Below are 19329 nucleotides of genomic sequence, written 5' to 3'. Positions count from 1 at the left end.
TCTTTCATCATCTCCAAGATGGAAACACACACACACACACACACACACACACACACCATTGAACTCATTCCAGCTAGACGGCTGAACCTGCTCTTTGGGATCTCGCAGCCCTTTCATGCTGTACGATATTACTTCTTCCAGTTATACACTCATGGTCAATATATCGCAACGCCAGAAAATAACAACTTACATAGAGTAATGAAATTTCAATTTGACATGGTAACCTGTGTAAGTGATTAACATTGCAAGATCGCAGGTTAATGTAAGCGCGAGATGAACCATTGCAAATGTGAAATGCTACATCTGCATTTATACTCCGCAAGCCACCCAACGGTGTGTGGCGGAGGGCACTTTACGTGCCACTGTCATTACCTCCCTTTCCTGTTCCAGTCGCGTATGGTTCGCGAGAAGAACGACAGCCGGAATGCCTCCGTGCGCGCTCGAATATCTCTAATTTTACATTCGTGATCTCCTCGGGAGGTATAAGTAGAGGGAAGCAATATATTCGATACCTCATGCAGAAACGCACCCTCTCGAAACCTGGCGAGCAAGCTACACCGCGATGCCGAGCGCCTCTCTTGCAGAGTCTGCCACTTGAGTTTGTTAAACATCTCCGTAACGCTATCACGGTTACCAAATAACCCTGTGACGATACGCGCCGCTCTTCTTTGGATCTTCCCTATCTCCTCCGTCAACCCGATCTGGTACGGATCCCACACTGATGAGCAATACTCAAGTATAGATCGAACGAGTGTTTAGTAAGCCACCTCCTTTGTTGATGGACTACATTTTCTAAGGACTCTCCCAATGAATCTCAATGCTAGTACATTAATAACCAGAGTCACCGCCAGACTTGAGTGCAAGCATGCAAATGTGCGTGCATTGTGTTGTACGGGTGCCGGAAGTCAGTTTGTGGGGTGAAGTGCCATGCCTGTTGCACTTGGTCGGTCAGTACAGGGACGGTTAATGCTGTTTGTGGATGACGCTGGAGCTGTCGTCCGATGATGTCCTACATGTGCTCAATTGGAGAGAGATCTGGTGATAGAGCAGGCCAAGGCCACATCTTGACATTCTGTTGGACCTCCATGTAACCAATACAGGGCCATCACTGGCACTGAGGCAGAACCAGCTTTCATCAAAAAAACACGACGGACCTCAACCCTGCCGTCCAATGAGCTGTTCCTTGACCCTGCTGAAGTCTCAAACTGCGGTGGTTTGGGGTCAGTGGAATGCACGCTACAGGGCGTCTGGCTCGGAGTCGTCCTTGTAGTAGCCAATTTCTAACAGTTCGTTGTGTCATTGTGCTGCCAACTGCCGCCCAGATCGCTGCTGCAGGCGCAGTGTACGACGCGCAAGAGCCATACGCCGAACACAGTCTTCCCTCTCGGTAGTGCCACGTGGCCATCCGATGTCTTGTCTCCTAGCGACCGTACTTTCACGTGACCACCGATACCAGCAATATGTACAGCGGCTAAATTCCTGTCAAGACTTTCTGCAGTGTTGCAAAAGGAGCATCCACCTTCTCTCAGCCCCATTGCGTGATGGCGTTCAAACTCAGTGAGGTACTGACAATGCTGTCTTTGTCGCCTTAAGGTCATTTTTCACTAGCGTGAACTCACCATATCCGATTTCAAAGGTAACTAACGCTCATGACCGTTACAGCGCGCATTTAGAGCAAACCTGATGGGCAGCCTCATAGTGGCTCTACTAGCGCCACTGGTATGCCATTGGCGCCAAATTTGAACAGACGTCGTCTTTCAGATGCAGAAACACACCTCCCAACTTCCGTTTATGTCGGACATCTCCTCCTTTGTGTTTCGATTTTTGTTCCGTCAGGGTATTTTTCGTCACGTTGAGTGGCTGTGGCCTTTGGGAGCTTTTTTCCTGTGCAAGAAAATCAAAAAGCTTAAAATCACATCATATGTACATATCATGGACTGTAGAGATCAAAACTGACATCTGCCTGTAGTTTATTTTGAATGGCATCAATTTGAGCCCTCACTAATAACTTGTAGTCCCAAATCCTCACCTCCCGTGGATGTACTTACCTTGCAGTCTTTTGTTGCCTAGAGTTGTAGGTCGACGGCTTCGTACTTCGATTGAGAAACAAGAACTTCGAATAGTTTCGGTGTATTGTTGTTCTGAAGCTGAAGAATAGCATGAGACGGATGTTTTGAAATATTTCGTTGCATCAGTGACTCATTGTTGCCGCCTTCACCCTACACAAAAACAACACAGCGCCATCTTGGAAACGTGTGCAGATCTGTGGCTGCCAAAGCGGGTGCTGAGAATCTGGATATTTGCTAAGACTGCCGCCACAACTGCGTCAGTGCTACTGACCTTGTTCGAAGGAGGCTATTTCTTTTACTCTGGCGATTTGTGACGTCACTCCCTTGGCGTCAAACAATCCCTACGTCGGCATTCACAATTAAATTAATTATTGTGTATATTTATTCATTTCGATGGCAAATGATACCGATAATTCAAAGCATCCAGATGACATTGAGAGTTACTTACAGATTGGCGATTCTGATGCCATGTAAATTAAAAAAAAAGAAAAATATGGCCTTTAAGTCTTCGATCGTGATCAAATTTTGATTTAAAGAACGATCGTAGTAATCCCAATAACAAAATCATGTCTAGTATTGATAAAGCCATGCAAATTGCATTTATAATAAACTGATTGAACGGTGTTGATAGGGGTTGGGAGGTCCAAAAACATACAAAAACAAATATCGCTAGAAAAATAACGATATAAAAATCAAACAATGCTTTTGTGTTGTATATGAAACGATTTATGAGGTTTACCAAACTGCAATTGGATATTGAGAATGAGATTTTCACTCTGCAGCGGAATGTGCACTGATATGAAACTTCCTGGCAGATTAAATCTGTGTGCCGGACCGAGAGTCGAACCTTTGCCTCTCGCGGGCAAGAGCTCTAGCAACTGAGCTACCCAAGCAAGACCCACGACCTGCCCCAGAGCCTTACTTCCGCCAGTACCTCGCCTCCATTGGATATTGTTTGGCCAAACCATTAGGTGAGTTGTGGATCTATTTTATTTAGGCTTTAGTCATTATTTATTAATGGTACTCAAAATTGGCTGTTAAGTAAAACGAACTATCAGAATCAAGATATTTGGACCTAGTGCTCCGCTTGAAATTCATCAATTGCTTCAAAAGACTTCTCTAAAAAAAATTTCTATGTTACGATATTAGTGTTCCCGCGTGAGGCTTTGCAGGATTAGCTGAGAAATGCTATTCCCCAAAAATCCATTATGTAACTACGAATGAAAGGTGGTCCTGACTTTCAGTACATGTTAGTTAAAGCTGCCATAATTTTTAACAGACAACCAAATACAAAAAGCTCAATATGAAAGCTGATAAGGTAAAGGGAAGGATACCAATAGATATGTGGAATAGGACGGATAATTTGAAGCAGAATAGTAGCGGCCAAAGGTATTGAATTGGATGCCCAGCTTCCTATTCTTGTTTTCGCACTTCGTTATGTAGTTCCGCTAGGATGTCACCCACATATCCACTGTAGCTTCGTACACATGTCTTTCGACTCGTGTTAAACTCTGGATGGTGTACCAGCAAGAACCCTGTTCGTTACTCCAAATTTTTCGATTCAATCAAACCTCCTTTCTTTTATCCTACCTGGCGCGTTCGTAACCTATTACGAATCTCAGCAGCCGTCTACGAAAACGACGGCTGGGCGCTTGCCTCACCGCTCCTGTACTTCGACACACTACTCTCTCTCTCTCTCTCTCTCTCTCTCTCTCTCTCTCTCTCTCTCTCTCTCTCCACTCTCTCCCTCCCCCCCCTCCCTCCCCCATCCCCCATCCCCCTCCAACACTGTGTGCAATCCACAGAACAGCAGCGCTGGAATATCAATCTTGAGTCCACAGAATAAGTCGAGCCCAACTTACATACTAAGAATCAAAACTATTAATTACTCCCACTGGCCTTTAGACCTCTGTTAATGCTGAAAAAATAACTAGCGAACTTAATGACGACTCCAACAACTAGCCACACCAGAAACAGAATCGTACAACTCCAAGAACGTGACTGCAATTACAAGAAAGGTTAATGGCCACTTTCTTTTCATCGGCTTGACCATGTAGCTCTCGGGCTTGACCATGTAGCTCTCGATGCAGCGATGTCAGGCTGTGTCGTACCTGCTCTTATCTTGTGCACCAAGCAGAGTTCCATGAGAAAGTATTAAAGTCCAGGATTATGAATACTTAAGGCTTTGGTTAAATAAAAGTCGCTAGTTGGAAAAAACAATCCTGAATGCTGTAATCGACAAAACAGTTGTGACCCAAGGCACTACACCGCATTTTCCCTATGTCGGCTGGCGTTTTCAACGTTCGTTGCAGAAATGTTCTTAAAGCACTGCCAGAAAACATCACATTACGGAATCACTCTAAGGAGCCGCACGAAATGGCCAATGAGAATATCTACGTTCTGCATCTGATTCTCATTGGCTGAAAGACCTATATTAGAAAACCAATAATTATGGAGCGGCACGAAGCTCGGCGAAATCGAGGTGCTGACAGGGATCCTCGTAGCGCTATAGTGACAAGTCGTCGTCCCTCTGTAGCGGAGTTTCTGTTTTAAATGAGTTATCCTTTCGGAAGCCTGGCTTTATCAAACCCTCGTGATCAGCGAAGTTAATTTTCTGGTACGAAAAGCTGGCAAAACACTGAGACATGTGTTCCCGTGGGTTGGCGTCAACTCTGCTTGGCAGTCTTCTGCATTTCTCGGCGAGTGTTGTGGATTGGCGAGCGTGGTTTTTTGCAGATCAGAATATGGAGCCATTAGCTACCTGAAGGAGGCGTTGAATAAGAGTGACGGTCTTGCCTAGGACAAATTACTGCCAGTTAATTTCATTTGTTTCTGTACAGATTTGAGAATAGTGTTTTTGTGTGGCTTTTTTCCGTACTGACTTTGAACTGTTTTTCTGTTTGTTGTTGTGGTGATTAGGGGCAAGAGTTGCTGGTAGCAAGTTGGAGGAGATTTTTAGAACTGTTCGCAGTGAACATATTACAGTACAGTGGTAGGACATTAGATAATAACTACAGGACTTTTAATTGGACATGGTAAGGCAATATTGTAACCAACTCCAAAATCAACATTTTGAGCTAGAGATGATTCAGCACAACTTTATAAATAAAATTCAAATATGGCATTATCCCAAAAGTAATTGTCGCATTATAAAGATTTTCTATTTCTCTGTCAGATCAGTGCTGTAGGTCTCAACATTTATTGATCCACCGAGCGTAAGGGGCCATAATTGGAATTGGTTCCTTATTGCTTATTTTAAAATTTAACACCGGGAATTGGTTCTTGTGGTTTGTAGCTGAAAAAAAGGAAAATGAAGCAACACTTTTATAACTGAAATAACTACACTTGAGAATTCATATGTGAACAGCTTTTTATTGACAATGTTACTGTAATACTAGCAAAATGAAGACGTAAATTCAAAAATGGGTGTAACATTTTATCAAATTCGCTATTAATTTACTGTGCTTTGAACAGGTTTATGAAAGTAGATACTTCAACCCTAAGGTTGCATTATTATTAGTATTATTAATTATATAAATACGTTATGCCCAAATCATTCTTCTACGCGCTGACAGCTTGAAAAGTACTCCAAAATGAAATCGAGTGTATCATCAATGCTATCAACATCATCCATCTGGGTCTGAAGTTAAGATTTCATAAAACTTATTAAATATTCTCTGGCTTGTAATTATTTATTTACGGTTTTTAAGATAATTTAGTGATTCATATTGTTAACAAAATGTTACATAACGCAGTCGCTAATAACCATTATACGTTTTAAGGTACATGGTCATACTAACTTCACAATGACTGCTTTCAGTATTTTCTGCCGAACAAAAAGACGCCAACGACTTTCCTCTTCATACCACCTCCATGACAACAGTGTGTCTTATTAAACAATTACATACAAAAAAATAGACTCCCCGTAATAACCATTAATTACTTATGTTTCTACTCCTATACGTAAACAAACAAAACATGTGGGTTTCTTGCACATGGATTTGGTTCCATATTGCGAATCATTGCCACTTGGATACAGACAGCAGCACGTTATGGAATAGGGTTGGTTCTAATTTGCATGACATACCACACATATTCCATCAAAATTTGCAGCAGAGAACCAGAAATCTGAAAAATGGTAGTTGGTACCCATTTGCATAACGACGTCCAATTATTGTCTCTGGGGTTCGGACCAGCTTAACCCTGCGTCGCCGGTAAAAACGAGACTAATGACCCGTATGTAAGATGATTTGGTAGTGTTTCAGCGCAGAGAGTTAATCCTTGTCACCCGTAGAGGTTTCCGACTAAATCCGCAGAACAATGCGCCGCACAACGCTAGGAGAACCTAGATTCCGGCCGCAACTGCGAGTGTTTTTTCACGTGACGTCATGGAACCGAGGTGCGGACGAAAGGGTCGTTTCAAGTACTACGCACGAATGGAATAGAACAGAATGGCTAATTTCAGTACGAAGCAGCTTTGTGGGTAGTAATGTGGAATCATTTCTCTCACATGCGCTTAGCGAACACTAGATGGAAAAGTGATTTGCACTTACAACACTACTTTAACTATTGCAACTTATTTCTTAATCCCAAGGGTGAAGGGAATAGGCTCTACAGTCTTACAGAAGCTGGTGAATTAAATTAATTTTGAAGTGTGCAATAAGAATAACATTTAGGTCGAACCCAAGATCATCTTGTAGATACGTCTAACTTAACATTTGTTTTATAGCTTCACAGTGGATATACCATACAAACAAATGTATTGTAAGTAATTCGTAAGTGTATTGGAATACTGGCGAAGAGTAGTCGTTTAATTGGCCATAATTGAAATAGACATGCGATCTGAGAGTGTGAAGTGTGTTGTCACAAAAATATTTCATTTAATTACCCACCGATGGAAAATGGTTTACGCAATAGGGAGGCATTTATCATTTTTGAGATAGCTACTGGTGAGGTAACTTATTAGAGATCAATTATTAAGAGTAATGATTGATGTGTGCCGTTCGTTGTAGTAAAGTTCTCCTTACCTATCTGTGAGTTTTGTGCTTGATTCACAGAGGTATTGTTTGTTGCAGAATGTGTGTAACGTGTCGACGATGACGTGCAACGACCCGGAGCGCGTTCGCAGTGAGCTTCTGCGCATGCTCGTCGACAGGGGCTTCGACTGCAAGCAGAAGGGGTAAGTGACAGTGGTAGTAGCATGGAGGGTTGCGTGGGTCTTCGGTAAAATGTATTCCGATGATACTTTGTTCAGCCATACATGTCTCGACGATGTTAGACCGTCATCAGTGGGTTTTTCTTTATTCTTAAAAACAGAAGTTAATATTGGATACAAATGTATGCAATTCGGTGCTGTGGCTGTGAGATTCAACAAGAAGCATATGCCTTAATAGCGTGTTCGGCTGTCAGTGTGCTGTCTGCCCCGTGTTGTCCAGCAGGTATTTTGTTCAAGACGGAATCCTCAAAATACATTTATTGTCCAAGTAAATGGCGAGGAGCCTGAAGACAATGACGTCAGGTGTTGTCAGTGGACCGACACTGCTGCTTACAGGCAAGCGAGCGCTCCGTATACCAATTATTGTAAGCGGCGTTAGTATGCAGCATGCGTCCTACCTAAGGGAGCTGACGAACAAAGAACCACGGATGGCTCATCGAGCGAACTGGACCCACGGCGTTCTCCCCCTGCATGGTCTGATCGTCTGGCACTGCTGCCCGCGTGGATGTGTTGCTGGTGCGTCGATCATAAGGCCATCCTCTCGGAAACAGAGGATGACACGCGTAAAGCTGAAATACTAAACACCTTTTTCCAAAGCTGTTTCACAGAGGAAGACCGCACTGCAATTCCTTCTCTAAATCCTCGCACAAACGAAAAAATGGCTGACATCGAAATAAGTGTCCAAGGAATAGAAAAGCAACTGGAATCACTCAATAGAGGAAAGTCCACTGGACCCCTTCTAACAGCCGTGTACCGCAAGTCTCTAGAGGAATGGAGGGTTCCAAATGATTGGAAAAGAGCACAGGTAGTCCCAGTCTTCAAGAAGGGTCGTCGAGCAGTTGCGCAAAACTATAGACCTATATCTCTGAAGTCGACCTGTTGTAGAATTTTAGAACATGTTTTTTGCTCGCGTATCATGTCGTTTCTGGAAACCCAGAATCTACTATGTAGGAATCAACTTGGATTCCGGAAACAGCGATCGTGTGAGACCCAACTCGCTTTATTTGTTCATGAGACCCAGAAAATATTAGATACAGGCTCCCAGGTAGACGCTATTTTTCTTGACTTCCGGAAGGCGTTCGATACAGTTCCGCACTGCCGCCTGATAAACAAAGTAAGAGCCTACGGAATATCAGACCAGCTGTGTGGCTGGATTGAAGAGTTTTTAGCAAACAGAACACAGCATGTTATTATAAATGGGGAGACGTCTACAGACGTTATAGTAACCTCTGGCGTGCCACAGGGGAGTGTTATGGGACCATTGCTTTTCACAATATATATAAATGACCTAGTAGATTGTGTCGGAAGTTCCATGCGGCTTTTCGCGGATGATGCTGTAGTATACAGAGAAGTTGCAGCATTAGAAAATTGTAGCGAAATGCAGGAAGATCTGCAGCGGATAGGCACTTGGTGCAGGGAGTGGCAACTGACCCTTAACATAGACAAATGTAATGCATTGCGAATACATAGAAAGAAGGATCCTTTATTGTATGATTACATGATAGCGGAACAAACACTGGTAGCAGTTACTTCTGTAAAATATGTGGGAGTATGCGTGCGGAACGATTTTAAGTGGAATGATCATATAAAATTAATTGTTGGTAAGGCGGGTATCAGGTTGAGATTCATTGGGAGAGTGCTTAGAAAATGTAGTCCATCAACAAAGGAGGTGGCGTACAAAACTCTCGTTCGACCTATACTTGAGTATTGCTCATCAGTGTGGGATCCGTACCAGATCGGTTTGACGGAGGAGATAGAGAAGATCCAAAGAAGAGCGGCGCGTTTCGTCACAGGGCTATTTGGTAACCGTGATAGCGTTACGGAGATGTTTAATAAACTCAAGTGGCAGACTCTGCAAGAGAGGCGCTCTGCATCGCGATGTAGATTGCTCGCCAGGTTTCGAGAGCGTGCGTTTCTGGATGAGGTATCGAATATATTGCTTCCCCCTACTTATACCTCCCGAGGAGATCACGAATGTAAAATTAGAGAGATTAGAGCGCGCACGGAGGCTTTCAGACAGTCGTTCTTCCCGCGAACCATAAGCGACTGGAACAGGAAAGGGAGGTAATGACAGTGGCACATAAAATGCCCTCCGCCACACACCTTTGGGTGGCTTGCGGAGTATAAATGTAGATGTAGATGTAGAAACGTGGGACCTAATCGATCGGGAGTGCGCACAAGGAGCTACTGTCGCCACCTTAAGACAAAAAATGCCGATTGTGATAAACAGGACTGCCACGCACAACAGACAAAGAAAGTGAGCGAAAAATGTTAATAAACAAGAGCAAAATCAAATAAACTTAAAATGTATCAGACTAAATTTTAAGGAAAAAGGAGAAAAATACTGTAACAAGATTGCACTACAGTAGCTGATCAGAACCGTCCAAAAGTTACCAGTAGTCAGAGTAACAATTATTGCTGTCCAAGGTGTTGCGGCGTGAAACTTCTCATCTTGTTAACCACGCACATTTAAATGAAGCCAGTTGTTTCAGTATGCGTCCTACAAGAAGCGACGCGCAAGTGTCGCCGCTTTCAAAGCTGCAACAAAAATACTCTACAGTCTAGAAACCGTGGTTTCCTTCACACAGCGGTACGAGCGTGTGCCCGACCTTTTCTAACGTTGCAAATGCGTCATCAACCTCGCGTATTGTTTGAGTGAAAAGGAGATCAGAAGTTGCTAAATATTTTATTACGTTCACTACAAAGGTAAGATTGGAATTTTGTGTAGGGTAAATCAAGCCTGATGTGAAATTGATCTTGGACTACGAATCCACAAAAGAGTGAGCTGTACAGCCCACAGAAGCTCTAAATTTCAGCATAATATTTAGCTGAACTTAACCATGTGCTGTGAAACCCGATGCGTCGCACATGTAGAATGCTATATCCCCCCATTGTGTCATGGACTCGAGCGTACCAAGGTAGGAGTAAAATTACTGGCCCATGTTGTCTGTAACACGCATAGCTCAAGGTCAGTAGGCAGAACATAATTTTCAAATCAGTAATTAATGCTGTATATGTTTCACTAGTTTAGCGCCCGCTGCTTCGCTTGAGTGGACTGTGTTGTCCGCACAGACTTTGATTTTTTGTTTTCCTATAATCGAGTTTTTATGTTGTTGAAATTTGTTAGCATCATCTAAACTTTTCACACTATTTAAGGCGATACAAGCATGGTGTTTTCCGAATATACTTCTGACAAAAAACCGACTGTTGTAGCTGAAGTCGGAGGTCCTTGTTGATCCTGCGTTTTTAGTTTACAGTGGTGATATTACCATAGAAACTTTCATCCCTTAACACAAAAATTTCGCCCCATTAACGGCAGAAGTTAAAAAAAAAAAAAACACTACGACACGTATGCTTTTATTTCCAACCAATAATTCAAATACCAATTTTCGTAGATGTAGCTTTAAAAATGCATTAGAAGTATTTTAATAATGATTTATTTTCAAAAAGAATTTCGCCCACTATTTTACACCCTTAATAGTTAAATTCCCAAAAATGCTGAAACACGTACTTTTTCATTTCTGACCGAGAAACCAAATACCTAGTTTCGTAAGTCGAGCTTCAAAATTGTCAGAAGAACGACGCTGTTTCAATAAACGTTTCATCCCCTATTTCACACTTTGGCGTGGAATTTCGAAAAAATCCCTTCTTCAAACGACGCCTACAGCATAAGACCAACACGCTCTGCAGGCTTCAACTTCTGTCCTTAGTGGTGTGGGCTGGGTGATAATGAATCAGTCGGGACATTGCCTGTTACACATGGGGGTACTCTTTCTCATTAAAATACGTTTCATGTTATTTAAAACGGCTTTGTGTACTAATAATTTCTGTCAGGGGTTCACAAAATATAGGATCAGTGTGCGCATCGATTGCCTTAAGGTATGCTGAAGTTTGGAAAAGTAATTACATTAAGTCCGTGCCCCCCCCCCCCCTCTTTTTTTTAATACGAAACGAGACAGAAGAATGCTCATTGAAGATAGTGAAATCAGAGGCTCCACAGTAATGCTCACTTACCTTTGTTACTTCGTGATAACAGTCGACCGTTTTAGTTTTTTGCACGTGTTCAGAAGTACAGTGTTGATTTGAAAGAAACTGAATAAAGCTGGACTATATGACGAATTAAGCAGACAAAAAGGCGTTGCCAATGCAGTGTTTGATATAAAATTAATTTTTGAGAACTGCACTGGCTGCATAAACTTGAAATTACTGTAAATGTTTGATGTAGGCATTTGTCTCAGTTCCTGCTTAGAGAAACAATGTAGCTATAAAGTACACTGATAGTTAAACTACAAGTGAATAAAATTCACATATTTATGCAAGCTTACTGGCATGAATTTTATTTGTGCATTTTTGTTAACACGATTGACAAATAAACGATACTCGATATTGATTGGGGAATAAGTTTGTATCCTACTGAACTAATCGTGAGTTTGGTTAAAAACAGTATGATGATGCAGGTGGAAATACATCAGATATGTTGTCACCAAGATTTTGCGGTTACAGTGTTACGAGCTGTCGCGTTCAGACACACTGTTAGGTGCAACATTTTCGACGGTGTAGAAGGGGTCTGCGCCGGCGTGTCGTCTGCCCTGGGATTGGGGGTCACCAGCAAACGATTCCGGACTGACTTTCTCATTGACACTCAATTTACAGAGTTTAGCTGTTTAATTTACGTAATACTCTGCGTGCTGAGCATTGTTACAACACAACGGCGAGGGACTAACGGTGTGTAACCTAGTCAAGCCGTAGGAGGTGGCGCCACGGAAGGAGGCTGGACTCGAGTTCGGCAGGTAGTCAGTCGCTGGGACGCCGCCTTTGTGGTGGCCGTGGCCGGTTTCCATTCCAGTCCTTTCTCGACTGCTAATAACTTCGTCGTCGATATGACTGTAAAGCCACCACTACAGGGCGCATTGCTTCTCCGCCCCCATGAAAGCTATATTAATCAAGATCAGAAGACTGCTAAGCGTAAAAGTCCGTCATCTTATTTGTCTCCTTAATTAAGTCCGTTTAAAGCATAATGACCATCATCATCAGTATTATTTCAGAAGAAATGGAAGGAACATGCGAGGTTATGCTGACGCTAAGACATACCATAGAAGAAAGAGAAACCTATGTTTATAGAGTTTGTAAATTTTGCGTAAGCTTTTGACTGTGTCTACTGGGTTACTCTCTTTGAAATTATAAAGCTAGCTGCAATAAAATACATGTCCGAAAAGTTATCTAGAACTTGTAGAAAAGCCAGGCTGCAGCTGCGAGTCGAAAGACATGAAAGGCAAGCTGTAATTGAGGAGGAAATGAGAGGATTATAGCCTATACCAGTTGTGGAAACCGAGGAGAAATTTGGAAAAGGAATTGAAGTTCATCGCGGAGAAATAAAAACTTTGAATTTCGCCAATGACAGTGTAATTTTGTCAGAGACGCAGGAAGGGTTTGCAAAAGAATTTGAATGTAGTGGATATTTTGTTGAAAAAAGTTTAGGCCATGTGTGTCGACAAAACTAAAACAAGAGTGGTGGAATTACGCGAGTTAAATGAGATGATACTGAGGGAATTGGCTTAGGAAAAGAGACTTTAAAATTAGATGATGTTTTGGTAATTGGGCAGCGAAAAACTCACGATGCCTAGTAAAGAGGGTATAAAAAGCAGATCGGCAACAAGAAGACAAGCATTAATAAGAGGAACCCATTACCATCGAATATAAATTTATGTCTTAAGAAATCTTTTCTGAAGGTATTTGAGCAACATACTACCCGTCCCATTGCACGGAAATGAAATTTGAACGTTAAACAGTTCAAGCAAAAAGAGAGTAGAAGCCTTTGAAATGTGCTTCAGAAGAATGTTCAAGGTTACAGACTAGATCGGATAACTAATGAGGAGGTACTGAATTGTTCTTGAAGTCGCATGTGTTGTATATATTGCACTCTAGATGAAATAACTCTCACGGCTGGCACTTCGAAGAATCTCAATTCTTGTGAGGGAATGTCGTCTGCTCTGTGGACCTTGTTTCTACTTACGACTTCCTGTGCTCAATCAAATTCTTCTCGCAGTATAACAACTTCCATTTACTCTTCATTTACTTACTTTCCTGCGTTACAGTTGTATAGCCCTTCTACATATTTCTTTCGCGCTTCAGCTTTCACTTCTTTACTTAATATTGGGTTGCCGGCTGAGCGCTTTATGTTCATGTAGTTGCTTCTCTGTACTCCAAAGATCTGTTTAATTTTCCTGTAGACGTCATCTCCGTCCCTCCTAGATATGGATGCTCGTACAGGGTTACGTTTGTCGTCTGGCCATTCCTGCTGGTCTTTTTATTTTTTTATTTTTTTTCATCTTCCGTCAGTTAAACTTAATCGCTTGTTATGTCGAAGGATTTTTAGCTCTTGTCTTTTTTCCTCTGCTGCCTTCGCTATAACATCTCACAAAGCTGCCCATTCAGCTCTGTTGTGTTGCTTTCTTCTGTTTTAGTCAATCGTTCCTTAGTGCTCCCTCTCAAACTACCAGCAACCTCTTGTTTACCAAATTCTCACATCACAATAAATATCTTTCTAGTCAATTTTACCATCCAAATTAACAGTTGGCACAATTGTCTACGATTGCGTTAAGGCATTGATGTTAGTTGATTTCGGTACAACTCTCTTGGTATCTCTAATTTTCAGATTTCTTTCACGTGCATTTCCTCTTCAAATTCCGATTGGTCGCGGTGAAAACGAATTCTTACTGAACGATGAGATAAGTTTATCTCATCTACAAATTTTCGGGGCGATTCCGCAGTTTGCTGTGCATCGTCAAATTGACGCTTTGTTTGAAATTTCGCTATCTTTAAGTCTTCCAGTTCTGTAGCACTATTAGAAGTTGCAAAACCATCCACTGCTTCCTTTGAAAGCATTGTAACCTGTGTCGCGCGCAATTTGATGTGCGTAACGTAGTAAGTGACTATCATGCACATCCTGTAAATTCTATCGACCGTCCTTGAAACGCGGAAACACCAGTTTTTGTAACAAGTGCGCCTTGTCCTCCCTTGAATATCCTTAGTTTTTTCTTATGCATTACACGCTCGTATTGTTGCGACTTAAACGAAACCTGTTCATAATTGTTTTTTTTTTTTTTTTTTTTTTTTTTACTATGTTGCGGATGATCTTCCATGTACGTAATTATGTTTAGTACCCAATTCTTGGACAACGATTATCCTTTACTATGTTTCATTGGGGACGGGATTTGTGGCTCGCTTTCCGGCAAGGATGATGGATGACACGGCTGGACACCGGTTTCAATAATACTTGTTGAGCACGTATCATCGTCATTGTATTCCTCATGTACCTTGTCCGCACACACCAGTGTATACGACATCACACATTCCACTTATCTTGCATAAACGCTAATATTTCATCTGCCACTTGCTTCTCACTCTGCGAAATTCCTTGGGTTCCTTTCTGACGAAATGTCAACTTCAGCAGCTGTTGTAGATATAATGCAATGTGTGCTTTGTTTACCGCTGCCATTGCTCTGCTTTGTATCAACACCACTAACAAGAAGCATCGCCCTTGTATAGACCCTCTATATACTCCTTCCACCTTTCTGCTTTCCCTTCTTTGCTTAGAACTGGGTTTACATCTGAGCTCTTGATATTCATACAAGTGGTTTTCTTTTCTCCAAAGGTCTCTCTAATTTTCCATGTAGGCAGTATCTATCTTACCCCTAGTGAGATAGGCCTCTAACTCTTTATATTTGTCCTCTAGCCATCCCTGCTTAACCGTTTTGCACTTCCTGTCGATCTCATTTTTGAGACGTTTGTATTCATTTTCACCTGCTTCATTTACTGCATTTTTATATTTTCTCCTTTCATCAATTAAATTCAGTATCTCTTCTGTTACCGAAGGATTTCTACTAGCCCTCGTCTTTTTACCTACTTGATCCTCTGCTGGCTTCACTATTTCATCCCTCAAAGCTACCCATTCTTCTTCTACTGTATTTCTTTCCCTCATTCCGGCCATTTGTTCCCTTACGCTCTCCCTGAAACTCTGTACAACCTCTGGTTTAGTCAGTTTATCCAGGTCCCATCTCCTTAGATTCCCACATTTTTGCAGTTTCTTCAGTTTTCAGTTTTAAATGAAGTATGTTAGCGGCAAGAAACAATCAGTGCCTTCTCTGCGTGATAGCAATGGAGATACTATTGAAGACAGTGCTGTCAAACGAGAGTTACTAAACACAGCCTTTCGAATTGCCTTCACAAAATAAGACGAAGTAAATATTCCAGAATTCTAATCGAGAACAGCTGCCAATGTGAGTGACGTAGAAGTCTGGTCCAGACTATATACCAGAGTATATTGGTGCATTAGCTCCATACTTGACAATCATACACAACACTTAGCTCGACGAAAGATCCGTACCCAATGATTGTAAAGTTGCATAGGTTACACCCATATTCAAGAAGGGTAATAGTAATCCACTTAATTACAGGTCCATATCATTAACGTCGATATGCAGCAGGATTCTGGAACATATATTGTGTTCGAAGATTATGAATTACCTCGAAGGAAACAGTGTATTGACAGACAGTCAACATGGGTTTAGAAAACATGGTTGTTGTGAAACACAGCTAGCTCTTTATTCACATGAAGTGTTGTTATTGACACGGGATTTCAGATCGATTCCGTATTTCCGGATTTCCTGACGTCTTCTGACACTGTACCACGCAAGCAGCTCATGCGTGCTAATGGAATATCGTCTCAGTTATGTGACTGGATTTGTAATTTCATGCCAGAGAGGTCACACCTCGTAGAAATTGACGGAAAGTCATCGAGTAAAACAGAATTGATTTCTAGCGTTCCGCAAGGTAGTGTTATAGGCCCTTTGTTGTTCCTTATGTATATAAACGATTTGGGAGACAATCTAAGGAGCCGTCTTCGGTTGTTTGCAGATGACGCTGTCATTCATCGACGAATAAAGTCATCAGAAGATGAATACAAATGGCAAAACGATTTTGCCAAGATATGTGAATTGTGCGAAAATTGGCAGTTGACCCTAAATAACGAAAAGTGTAAGGTGATACACGCGAGTGCTAAAAGGAACTCGTTAAACTTCGGTTACACGATAAATCGCACAAATCTAAAGGCCGTAAATTCAACTAATCAGCTAGGAATTACAGTTACGAACAACTTAAATTGGGAGGAACACGTAGGAAATGTTGTGGGGAAGGCCAACCAAAGACTGCATTTTATTGGCAGGACACCTACAAGGGAATCACCCCATCGCACCCCCCTCAGATTTAGTTATAAGTTGGCACAGTGGATAGGCCTTGAAAAACTGACCATAGATTAATCGAGAAAACAGGAGGAAGTTGTGTGGAACTATGAAAAAAAAGCAAAATATACAAACTGAGTAGTCCATGCGCAACATAAGCAACATCAAGGACAATGTGAGCTTAGGAGCGCTGTGGTCCCGTGGTTAGCGTGAGCAGCTGCGGAACGACAGGTCCTTGGCTCAATGCTTCTCTCAACTGAAAAGTTTACTTTTTTTTATTTTCGAAAAGTTATGATCTGTCCGTTCGTTCATTGACGTCTCTGTTCACTGTAATAAGTTTAGTGTCTATGTTTTGCGACCGCACCGCAAAACCGTGCGATTAGTAGACGAAAGGACGTGCCTCTCCAATGGGAACCGAAAGCATTTGATCGCAAGGTCATAGGTCAACCGATTCCTCCACTGGAAACCACGTCTGATATATTCAATACGACACTGGTGACGGCATGTGAGTCACATGACAGGAATATATTGTAGACCCACCTAACTTGTGGTGTTGGCGAATGGGTAAAAAGATTGTTCTACTTTGCCCGATTTAGGTTTTCTTGTGGATGTGATAATCACTCCCAAAAAAGTGATGAAAACATAAAAGTTTGTCACATAAACTGCAACAAATGAATGCAACAATTTCACAGTCGCACAGTTTTCTCTGTGGTCTGTCAAAACATGTTTTTAACGTTTTCAAATTTTTCCGTGTGTAGACCGTCAAATCCTGCGTATGTCCAAGCAAATCTGAACATGTCCTGGAATTTTGGAGAGCGAAGTTGATTATGTGTGAGTGCCTGAACTTTGATGATTGTCTGAAAAAAAAATTAAAATTTTCACTCAAGGGAAGACTTGAACCAAGGACCTCTCGTTCCGGAGTTGCTCACGCTAACCACGGGACCACGGCGTTCCGAAGCTCAATTTATCCTTCTTGTTGCATATCTTGCACATGGAGTACTCAGTTTGTATATTTTAATTATTTTTTTTCTTAGTTCCACAAAACTTCTTCCTGTTTTCTCGATTGATCTGTGTTCAGTTTTTCAAGGCCTATCCACTGTGCCAACTTATAACTAAATCTAAAGGGGGTGTGATGGGGAAGTTCCCTTGCTAGAAAATGTAACAGATCTACTAAGGAAACTGCCTCCTTTAGGGTTGTCCGTCGTCTTTTAGAATACTGCTGCGCGGTGTGGGATCCTTGCCAGATATGACTGACGGAGTACGTCGAAAAAGTTCGAAGAAGAGCAGTACGTTTTGTATTATCGCGAAATATGGGAGAGAGTGTCACTGAAATGGTACAGAATTTGGGGTGGACGTCATTAAAACACAACTTTCTCCTCTGAATGCGAAAATATTTTGTTGACACCGACCTGGTTAGGGAGAAAGGGTGACCACGATAAAATAAGGGAAATCAGAGCTCGTACGGAAAGATGTAGATGTTCGTTCTTTGCGCGCGCTACACGAGATTGGAATAATGTTCCAGCGAGCGTTGCGGAGGAGCGACTGTGGCGCCGCCATAAAGAGTCAGCGGCCGGCGGTGATTAGGCCAGGGCCGAGTAATTAGGCGGGCCGCCTTCGTGGAAGCGCAGCCGCTCTGGGCGGCCGGCCGCTCGTTAGCGCCGACGGGGATTACGTTGTCACCAGCAGAGGGCGAGGGCGGCAGCGGCCGGCGCGTTCCGGAACACTGCCGGCCGAGTAGCGGCCCAGCCGGCGAGCGGCCCGGCGGCCCCGCTACCTGCTGCCAGGCGCCTGGTACCGCTGGACTCGTCAACTGGCAAGTCCACGGTCAAGCTGCCTGATGGTCTCGTCCTCATCCAGGAGTCGCCACTGCTGGTAGCAGCAGGCGCCAGCACTATCGTGTACAAGGGGAACTGGAGGACTGCAGAGGAAAATGTTGGAAACGATGCCGTAGGGAAGTTGCAGTGCCAGAAAAACTGCAGCAGAATGCTGAGGAGCTGTGACTGGTGCAGGCACCGCCAGTTGATCTCGAACGTAAATACATTTAGAGTACTGTACATGAACAGGAGGAGAGATCCGTTAGTGTTCGATTACGCAACTGACGCTAAATCACTGCGATCAGTCCCAGCCGTAAAATGTCGACGAGGATGTGTCCGGAGCGACCTAATGTGGAACGATGACATAAAACTACACTGCGGAACACAATTAAAAGATAACTTTTTCGAAACCTCGTAATTATTTCCCATCCCATTGCGACACACTAGTTTAAAAATTGACCGAAAGGTTCTAAAAGTCCGTAAAACCTTCCTCTGCGACGTCACGCTCGAATTCGGCGACGAGCAGACGGTAGTGTGTCGACGCATGCGGATAAAAGGCCAGAGCTCAGCAGTTCATGTGAGGTGTTGAGTGGCTACATGATGTCAGACTGGCACCAAAGCTCACCACAATTCTGCCCAACGACACCGTGGATGCGTCACACGATCAGAAGGTCGTCGCACCCCCTCTTACTCACATTTTACCCCCGCTTTTGACGCCTCTGCGACGGAAATCAGAACAGCGACACGCAGCGTTGAAATAACGCGGTTTCTTATGCGTGGGCGATGAAATGGTTTCAGACACACCGCCGCTCAGAAAAGGCCTCAGGGGATGGCATAAGGGCCGTCAATGAAACCATACTTTCCCTCGAGACGTTGATCCCCACATATTTTGCAGCCGGAAACATTTCAATGTGGGGTTAGCAACAGGGCAACGTTCATCATCATCTTTGAGAATACTGACACTCCACGCACGCTTCAACCCTTCTCTAAAA

At 42.8% G+C, this 19329-nt stretch overlaps 1 protein-coding gene across 2 annotated transcripts in view; it reads left to right on the top strand.

The window, feature by feature from the left end:
- Positions 1-19329, top strand: part of LOC126419526 (maternal embryonic leucine zipper kinase-like) — a 426839-nt gene that overhangs the window by 299785 nt on the left and 107725 nt on the right. For both annotated transcript variants that reach the window (XM_050086726.1, XM_050086719.1), the window contains one exon: positions 7145-7248. In XM_050086726.1, the coding sequence (XP_049942683.1) occupies positions 7145-7248 (104 nt within the window). The remainder of the gene's footprint in view (positions 1-7144; positions 7249-19329) is intronic.

Source organism: Schistocerca serialis, chromosome 1, assembly GCF_023864345.2.
Source record: "Schistocerca serialis cubense isolate TAMUIC-IGC-003099 chromosome 1, iqSchSeri2.2, whole genome shotgun sequence".
NCBI classification, from domain to species: Eukaryota; Metazoa; Arthropoda; class Insecta; order Orthoptera; family Acrididae; genus Schistocerca; species Schistocerca serialis.
The sequence above is the reverse complement of the archived record's forward strand: the minus strand, read 5'-3'. Positions and strand labels throughout refer to the sequence as shown.